The sequence below is a fragment of the Daktulosphaira vitifoliae genome, unplaced genomic scaffold (assembly GCF_025091365.1).
Source record: "Daktulosphaira vitifoliae isolate Bord-2020 unplaced genomic scaffold, ASM2509136v1 Scaffold_3, whole genome shotgun sequence".
Classification (NCBI taxonomy): domain Eukaryota; kingdom Metazoa; phylum Arthropoda; class Insecta; order Hemiptera; family Phylloxeridae; genus Daktulosphaira; species Daktulosphaira vitifoliae.
In genome coordinates, this window is record NW_026099574.1 from 36,451,473 (window position 1) to 36,461,934 (window position 10,462).

The 10,462-nt window shown below is 29.9% G+C and overlaps 2 protein-coding genes across 12 annotated transcripts in view; one reads left to right on the forward strand and one right to left on the reverse strand.

Annotated features, from left to right (window-relative positions):
- The window catches only part of LOC126901960 (PDF receptor), a 172,910-nt gene that overhangs the window by 83,601 nt on the left and 78,847 nt on the right, over positions 1–10,462 (forward strand). The window lies entirely within an intron of this gene.
- On the reverse strand, positions 3,712–8,330 carry LOC126901963 (deoxyribonuclease TATDN1). 3 transcript variants are annotated; one of them, XM_050678950.1, is made up of 6 exons: positions 8,220–8,330; positions 7,973–8,152; positions 7,711–7,903; positions 7,444–7,650; positions 7,161–7,364; positions 3,712–3,860 (listed from the first exon to the last, which is right to left on the reverse strand). In XM_050678950.1, exons 1-6 carry the CDS (start codon positions 8,287–8,289, stop codon positions 3,758–3,760), a joined length of 957 nt encoding a protein of 318 aa, XP_050534907.1. In that variant the 5' UTR covers positions 8,290–8,330; the 3' UTR covers positions 3,712–3,757. The 3 variants fall into 3 exon arrangements, with proteins under 3 accessions (XP_050534907.1, XP_050534908.1, XP_050534906.1); XM_050678951.1 differs by lacking the exon at positions 3,712–3,860 and adding an exon at positions 6,851–7,016 and having other exon boundaries at positions 7,714–7,903; XM_050678949.1 differs by lacking the exon at positions 3,712–3,860 and adding an exon at positions 6,851–7,016.

Here is a 10,462-nt window from a genome sequence, read left to right on the forward strand (position 1 = left end):
TCACGTATCTATGAAAAAAAAATTATATTGATTTGGTCATTTTTTGACAATGACAGACAATGTAACCTTATTTTATAGTGGATCACACAATGAGAAGCATGAAAATGGTGTAGGTTTTATGATAAAAGTTTCACTACTAAACTTAGTGAAAAAGTGTGAACCAGTCAACGATAGACTTTGCTATCTTACTAATACTGGTAAAGTTTTTGATATTGTGTTGATAAACTGTTATGCACCAATGGAAACAGCGGATGAAGATCTAAAAGATGTCTTTTATGAAACTCTCGAGAGAACTTTCAATTACATACCTAAACACTCTATAAAAGTCGTACTAGGAGACATAAATGCGCAAGTTGGACGAGAAAGAATATTCAAAAAAACGACGAGTGAAGAAAGTTTTCATCTAAATAATAATCATAATGGATTAAGACTAGTCAGTTTTGTAGCATCTAAGGACCTTACTATTAGCAGTACTTAGTTCCAACGAAAAGAAATTCATAAACACACATGGACATCTCCGGATAGAAATACTAAAAGTCAAATAGATCATATTCTGATTTATAAAAGGCATAAATCGTGCATAAGTCAGGTTAGAACATTTAGAGGAGCCGATGGAGATACAGATCATTATTTAGTAATGGCCAACTTTAAAACAAAATTATCAAGAGTATGGATTAGGTATAAAACAAAAGCCAAGACTAAACACAGACAAATTTAAAGATCCAAAAACAATAAAAACATACCAAACCACAATATCTAATATTTTAAATAACAATTCAAATGGGTCAAACCAAAATCCAAAAAATGAATGGAAAGAAGTAAAAGAAGCTGTCAATAAAGCTGCTGAAATATTTCAGATTAGTCCACAAAACAATAAGAACCCGTGGTTTAATGAACGATGCAAAGAAGAATTACAAAAACGAGATGAAGCAAGGAAAAATATGATACAGAACNGTTTCGATGATTTGAAAACAAAAGCGTCGAGTAATCTAAAAAATAGGATATGGAAAACTGACAAAATACACATAATGTCACATTGTGCGTCCCCTTGAAAAATATTGCAAAACTTTTTATATTATTATTAAATGTTTCATTTTTAAAGGTTTAATTCTTAAATGTTAAATAAACGTTTAAATCTTAAAATATTATTTATTANCAAAAAAATCAAATATATTTTATAGAGAAACAGAACAAATAAAACAATAAGGAAAGAAAAAAAGAGAAGCCGGAAAGGAATTTATCAAAGGTATAGAAGAATATAGATTTAATCCTAGAACCTTCTTTAGGAAATGTAAATCAATTAAAAACGGTTTCAAAGCGCAAACTACGATGATAAAAGATGATAAGGGCCACTTGTTAACGGATGAAACAAATATTGTGAATAGATTTAAGACATATTTTTACACCCTTCTGAACGTAACAAAAAAGAATTTTATTGAAGAGAATGAAAGCTACACAATCTACTATACGGTACAACCAGAAATACTGGCACCTAACTTTGAAGAAATAAAAGATATCATAAAATAGTTGAAGATAACAAGGCACCAGGAGAAGATAATATAAACGCAGAATTAATCAAAATATCGACCCTAGAAATATTGTCGAAAATACACGGAATTATTAAAAATATTTGGGAAAATGGAAGTATCCCTCAAGAATGGAAAACTTCGATCATTTGCCTAATCTTCAAAAAAGGAGATCCAATTGACTGTACAAACTATAGGGGGACAGTGCTCCTTAATACGTGTTATAAATTTTTTTCAATTGCTGTACTACATAGGTTAGAGAAATACACAAACGACATGATAGGAAGCTATCAGACCGGTTTCATAAAAGGTAAATCGACAACAAACCACATATTCACAATCAGACAGTAATTGGAAAAATATTACGAATTCGGGAAAGAAATATACATATGTTTTGTAGACTTCGTTGACAGTATTATAAGAGAAGAGTTATGAAAGGCTCTAGAAGAATTTGGAGTACCGGCTAAACTAATTCAACTGGTGAAAGAATGTAATTCTAACAGCTATTGCAAAGTTAAATTTGGGAAGAAAAATATCACAAAGTTTGAAGCAAGTACAGGACTCAGACAAGGTGATGCTCTGTCACCAACTTTGTTTAACGTTGCTCTAGAGAAAGTAATAAAATCTTTGCCAGTTCATCAAGGAATGGAATTACTTGGAAACAAAACGATACTTGCCTATGCAGATGATATCATGGAGATTGGGTGGTATTCACGCGAAGAAATTATTACAAAAACGGCTGACTTCATCCGGCGGCTAAACCAATGGGACTCGAAATACACAGGACCTAATAGTTGGCATTTACACTTTTCAGGCCGTAACCGACTTTAAATATTTAAGAACGAATATAAATAAGGAAAATAATATGCATAATGAGATAAAGCTAAGAATTGCTGTCGCTAACTAAGGTTATTTTGCGTAGATAGAGAAAGATGGCATCAAGTAGTAGAAGCAACGAAGGCCCTGCATGAGCTATAGAAGCTTAAAAAAAAAAAAAATTCAGACGAATTAGAATAACTCGGTGAACAAAGGAATTTTTTTTGTAAGTGCTGTTTAATATTTGATAACCCACCATGTTCTATTGAGAATACAGATTTACACATGGTACACTGAACTTTTACTATTTCATCGGCTTCTCTTAAAAAAAAATTATGTTTTTAATGTTGTATTGAAACTACATCGTCTTTTGTGCTTATTAGATATTATTTTTTAAAGTTAATAAAAAAAAAATGAGTATCACAATTTAGCACAGAAAACAAGTATAGAATAAGATTGATGGGTACATTGATACGCGAAAAATCTAAAACATAAATATGACTACGTGAGATGATCAACTGTCAATATTAACCATCCGAGTATATTATCTCTCATCTTATCTATACGCTACACTTATACTCCCTCATATATGTTCTTTCATTATCATATCTTCTCAAGTCACACCACTCATCAATCTAAGCATTCATCTCTCTGTTACACTTATTCTGTGCTCTACTTTCTTGTCAGCCGCCCAACACTGAACCATACTTCATAGCTGGTCTCACTACAGTCTTATAGAACTTACCTATCACCCTCATAGAAATTCTTTTATCTCATAACACACAGACGCTTCTCTCAACTTCAACCACTCACACTTAATTCCTGTGTCATACATCCTCGTCAATACCACCGTTATTTTGAACAACTAATCCTAAATACTTAAAACTTTCCATCTCTCCTACCACATCCTCGCTCATTTTCACTTATCTCCTCATTTCACCTATATCGGTTCTCCTTTGTCAAACTCGTACCTCGTCATTTCCTCCCTGTTTTCTCCTATTAACACTATATCATCAGCAAATAACATGCATCACGGCACCTCTCTTTGTATTTCTTTAGTAATTTCATCCATCATTATAGAAAATAAGCAAGGGCTTAAAGCAAAACCTTTGAGCATTCCTACTCTTACCCTAAAACCTTCTGTTACTCTGCCCACACTTTTTACAAGTGCCATTGTACATATTCTATATTATATCAATGTACTTTTTTGGACTCCTTTTCTCATTAATGGTCACTTTAAAATCTCTATTGGTACTCTATCATAAGATATTTTCAAACCTAGAAATACCATACACAACAATTCTACACATCATTTATATCTCCCTTGACATTACAATAGTAATGCATTGAAATAACAAATAATGATATATTTATATTTTACAAACAAATGTATTTTTTTAACAATTATTTGCATTTCAATTATTTCTAAAAAATAAATTCATTGTATTGTCATATATTTGTTGACCCAATATAACTGGATCTTCTTTTCTAACTGATGCCAAGCATTCCAAAACTTGTCTAAAAATAATAATTTATTAAACAGTTAATTTTANAGTCAGGTAAAGAGTCAAATTTATAAAAAAAAATATACAAATTGATAGGTAAATACCTCACGTATCTATGAAAAAAAAATTATATTGATTTGGTCATTTTCCGACAATTACAGACAATGTAACCTTATTTTATAGTGGATCAAACAATGGGTAGCATGAAAATGGTGTAGGTTTTATGATAAAAGTTACACTACTAAACTTAGTGAAAAAGTGTGAACCAGTCAACGATAGACTTTGCTATCTTACTAATACTGCTAAATTTTTTGATATTGTGTTGATAAACTGTTATGCACCAATGGAAACAGCGGATGAAGATCTAAAAGATGCCTTTTATGAAACTCTCGAGAGAACTTTCAATTACATACCTAAACACTCTATAAAAGTCGTACTAGGAGATATGAATGCGCAAGTTGGACGAGGAAGAATATTCAAAAAAACGACGAGTGAAGAAAGTTTTCATCTAAATAATAATAATAATGGATTAAGACTAGTCAGTTTTGCAGCATCTAAGGACCTTACTATTAGCAGTACTTAGTTCCAACGAAAAGAAATTCATAAACGCACATGGACATCTCCGGATAGAAAAACTAAGTCAAATAGATCATATTCTGATTTATAAAAGGCATAAATCGTGCATAAGTCAGGTTAGAACATTTAAAGGAGCCGAATTATCAAGAGTATGGATTAGGTAAAAAACAAAAGCCAAGACTTAACACAGACAAATTTAAATATCCAAAAACAATAAAAACATACCAAACCACAATATCTAATATTTTAAATAACAATTCAAATTGGTCAAACCAAAACCAAAAAAATGAATGGAAAGAAGTAAAAGAAGCTGTCAATAAAGCAGCTGAAATATTTCAGATTAGCCTACAAAACAATAAGAACCCGTGGTTTAATGAACGATGCAAAGAAGAATTACAAAAACGAGATGAAGCAAGGAAAAATATGATACAGAACCCAACTGCAAAAAATCAAATATATTTTATAGCGAAACAAAACAAATAAAACAATAAGGAAAGAAAAAAAGAGAAGCCGGAAGGGAATTTATCAAGACATATTTTTACACCTTTCTGAACGTAACAAAAGAGAATTTTAATAAGAGAATGAAAGCTACACAATCTACTATACGGTACAACCAGAATTACTGGCACCTAACTTTGAAGAAATAAAAGATATCATAAAATAGTTGAAGAATAACAAGGCACCAGGAGAAGATAATATAAACGCAGAATTAATCAAAATATCGACCCTAGAAATATTGTCGAAAATACACGGAATTATTAAAAATATTTGGGAAAATGGAAGTATCCCTCAAATATGGAAAACATCGATCATTTGCCTAATCTTCAAAAAAGGAGATCCAATAGACTGTACAAACTATAGGGGGACAGTGCTCCTTAATACGTGTTATAAATTTTTTGCCAGTTCATCAAGAAATGGAATTACTTGGAAACAAAACGATACTTGCCTATGCGGATGATATCATGGTGATTGGGTATTCACGCGAAGAAATTATTACAAAAACGGCTGACCTCATCGCGGTGGCTAAACCAATGGGACTCGAAATACACAGGACCTAATAGTCGGCATTTACACTTTTCAGGCCGTAACCGACTTTAAATATTTAGGAACGAATATAAATAAGGAAAATAATATGCATAATGAGATAAAGCTAAGAATTGCTGTCGCTAACTAAAGTTATTTTGCGTAGATAGAGAAAGATGGCATCAAGTAGTAGAAGCAGCGAAAGCCCTGCACGAGCTATAGAAGCTTAAAAAAAAAAAAAAATTCATACGAATTAGAATAACTCGGTGAACAAAGGAATTTTTTTTGTAAGTGCTATTTAATATTTGATAACCCACCATGTTCTATTGAGAATACAGATTTACACACTGAACTTTTACTATTTCATCGGCTTCTCTTAAAAAAAATAATGTTTTTAATGTTGTATTGAAACTACATCGTCTTTTGTGCTTATTAGATATTATTTTTTAAAGTTAATAAAAAAAAATGAGTATCACAATTTAGCACAGAAAACAAGTATAAAATAAGATTGATGGGTACATTGATACGTGAAAAATCTAAAACATAAATATGACTACGTGAAATAATCAACTGTCAATATTAACCATCCGAGTATATTATTTCTCATCTTATCTATACGCTACACCTATACTCCCTCATATATGTTCTTTCATTATCATATCTTCTCAAGTCACTCCATTCATCAATCTAAGCATTCATCTCTCTGTTACACTTATTTTGTGCTCTACTTTCTTGTCAGCCGCCCAACACTGAACCATACATCATTTCTGGTCTCATTACAGTATTATAGAACTTACCTTTCAACCTCATTGGAATTCTCTTATCTCATAACACACAGACGCTTCTCTCAACTTCAACCACTCACACTTAATTCCTGTGTCTTACATCCTCGTCAATACCACCGTTATTTTGAACAACTAATCCTAAATACTTAAAACTTTCCATCTCTCCTACCACATCGTCGCTCATTTTCACTTATCTCCTCATTTCACCTACCTCGGTTCTCCTTTGTCAAACTCGTACCTCGTAATTTCCTCCCTGTTTTCTCCTATTAACACTATATCATCAGCAAATAACATGCATCACGGCACCTCTCCTTGTATTTCTTTAGTAATTTCATCCATCATTATAGAAAATAAGCAAGGGCTTAAAGCAAAACCTTTGAGCATTCCTACTCTTACCCTAAAACCTTCTGTTACTCTGCCCACAATTTTTACAAGTGCCATTGTACATATTCTATGTTATATCAATGTACTTTTTTGAACTCCTTTTCTCATTAATGGTCACTTTAAAATCTCTATTGGTACTCTATCATACGATATTTCCAAACCTAGAAATACCATACACAACAATTCTACACATCATTTATATCTCCCTTGACATTACAATAGTAATGCATTGAAATAACAAATAATGATAAATTTATATTTTACAAACAAATGTATTTTTTTAACAATGATTTGCATTTCAATTATTTCTAAAAAATAAATTCATTGTATTGTCATATATTTGTTGACCCAATATAACTGGATCTTCTTTTCTAACTGATGCCAAGCATTCCAAAACTTGTCTAAAAATAATAATTTATTAAACAGTTAATTTTATATTATTAANAATTACAAATAATGTTCAAAAACTCCCAAAATCAATAATCTACCATTTTTATCAAATTAATATATTATAAATTAGTATAATAAATATTAATTAAACTTACATAATTGTACATGGCTCATTTCTTCCTTTAACCATATAGCCATCTTTAAATTTTTCTTTTTTTACAGATTCAAATTTAGTTTTTATATGAGCATAAGATGGATGTGTTTGTTTGATTTCACACCATGGACAATCTGTTTCTAATAAAAGACGATTAGAAGGTATTTCTTTAACAGTTTTCAAATTCTCTTCAGTCCGTAATGAACTATATAATATTTAAAAGCTAAATGTTATAATGTTTTTGGATAATGCACATATTTACAAACAGTGTATGATTTACTTACCAACCATTAATACCTATATAAAATCCAAAATCAATCATCTCTTTGGCTTCTTCTAAACTACCATCAAAAGAATGTACAACTCCTCCAGCCTTAATAAAATTTGAATTCTTTCTAACTATATCTAAAAATGCAGAAGCTGCGTCTCGGCAATGTAAGAATAATGGTAAATTAAATTGAAAACTTAACTGTAATTGCATTTCAAAATACCTAAAACACATTGAAAGTTAGAAATTAAAGATTCATTATAAGTATTTAATACACAAATACAACTTTTCTTGAACAATTTTAGAACAAAAATGAAGCCTTTGATTGTCTAATCCACATTCACCGATTGCTACTACTTTAGATTTATTATTTTTAATTACATCAGCCAAATCATTGAAATATTTTTCTGGGCTTTCTACTTTATCAAAATCATCACATCGAGTAGGATGACAACCAACAGTGAAATAAAGATTTTCTAAAATAAACAATAATCAGAAAATACTAACTATAATAAACACTAACATTACTTTATCAAGATAATTACCATGTAATGAAGCTACTCGTATGGCTTCTTTACAATCATAAAGACTCCCACTCGTTATAATGATTTTCTTTAAACCATTTTTCCATGAACGTTCTAAAACATCGTCTAAATCATGTTTGTGTTTATTATTACTATTGTAAATTCCTTGAAACATAGGATCAGTTAAGTTAGCACCAATATCTACCAAAATCATAAAATAATTTCAAGTTAATTCAAACGTCTAAGTTTAAATTATTGTAAATCTTACCAATAAATGGAATGACAGACATATTTTTTAAACGACTTCTTACTAGGCTAATAGTAAAATTTGAAATCATGTCAGTTTGTTATCATTAACTGTGTGGTACTATCAAAGTGATAGTATTATCATTGGTATAGATAGTATCTACTTTTATATTCAATGATATCAAAAGTCGATTTGTTTACAAATTTGTGAATNTTACTTTTATATTCAATGATATCAAAAGTTAATTTGTTTACAAATTTGTGAATACGTTCATGTTCATTAAAAACGTTTTTAAAATAAGAATAGATTACCTTCAGTCTATATAAGATATCCATTATATAAATAATTTAATTCAAACAAATTCATATTTCCAACAAAATAATATTAAAATCATTCTTTCGGCAGGGCAATTGAGGTTTGTTGTAGGAGGGTATATAAATAAGAAAATTTTTCATTATCTTCATCTTCATCTCCTTAAGCTCTATCACAACTATTTGAGGTAGAATCTACATTATTGATTTGACAAGATTTTTACATCAGCTGTCGTTATTATTGAAGGAACTAGTAAGAAGGCATATATATGAAAGATTTTGGATGAATAGCCGGATCAGCGTTAAAGCAACAACTGAATTCATTGCGCCATAGCATTCCCAGCGAAGTTTTTCACTACCCTAAAACAAATAAAAATTGTATTTTCACCTTGTATACATATTTGTTCTATGAAGATCTATAAGGCTGATTTACTTTTAATTACATCTCTACATACCTTAGAATGAAATATTTTAATTTTAGATAATAGATACATAAATTGTATAATTATTATAACACTTCTTATTTTCCAAATTATTGGCATATTCATTTGTTTTGTCAGAATTAATAGTAGAGCGTCCACATCTATTTATTTGATTTCATTATTAAATGAAAATAATAATTATAATATACAAAGTGATTGTACTACAATGGAAATATAATGAAATTATTTATGACATATTGAGTGATTTTTAACAAGTTGTAGCAGGTAAACAATGTACAATGCTTTGGGTGTTATTCTAACCGTCCATATATTTTTAGAAGTCCCAGTGATTAAATCAAATTAAGTGCAAGATAACAGAATATTTAGCTTATACAGTACCTTATCATAATATGATAAGGTACTTTATGGACTAAAGATTCTAAATATACTTTTTATAATTATAACGGATATATTTTATTATTTTATTTTTTTATACAATTTCATTATTCCAATTTGTAATGAGTTCGTAGAAACTGTAATTTGTTAATTATATGAATATCCCTATAATTTTTCAAATTCATTAAAAATATGAATTTCGTTCATGCTCACGATCTATTTGGAAAAATAAATGACATGTGCATGACGGTCACCAAATATGAACGTGAGCACGTGAACGTGCCATTCACGAAATAACGTTTTTTCTAAACACTGTCCTACTATATTCTGACATCTATAATAACTTGTGATCCAGTAAATATTTTGCGTTAATTTTTAGCTTCGTTGCGAAGCTGAGAAGGTATTGGTTTGACTATGATGTGTTTTTTTTTTTATTTATTTATTTTTTTTTACTCAGCTCTCATCAAACAGATTTCTTTCAACGATACGTCAAAAGATCACAAATCGTATCTAGTCGAAGACATTACCCTCAAAAATAGAAAAAATTTCCCTCGTTCCCCGTAAATGGGGGAAACCTTCAAAAAAAATTATAAATTTAAAAATCGCTAATTTTCGAAATTTTTTCAATTTTTTTTACTAAAAGCTGCCATAACTTTTACAAAAATGAACATATCAATATAATTTTTTTATAGATGCTTGATATCTTTGTCTATCATTTGGTATATATTTTTTGTAATCTGACACTTAACCACCCACTGGGGGGGATTTAAAATGACAACTTTTTCAAAAAAAAATTAACATTTTCAACTTAACTTTTGAAATGTTTCTAAAGGTCTGACACTTTTATATATATCTTAAATTAAAGCTAATGTAGGGTACTTTATTATAAAAAAAAAAAATTTGATCTTTGGACTTGTCTTCGTGGTGAAATTAGATATAAGTTAATAAAAAAACCCAGCACAGGGGGGTCGCGGCACAGTTGTGACGTGGTATAGTTGGATCAAGTATAATGATATCTGACAGTGATTAAAATCACTATCAAAAATAAACGCTTCGATGCAAATCTTTAGATAGTGTTTAATTTTAAAAAAATTGGTGTTTTATTCCAAAAGCTACTTGATCTGCTGGTTCCTTA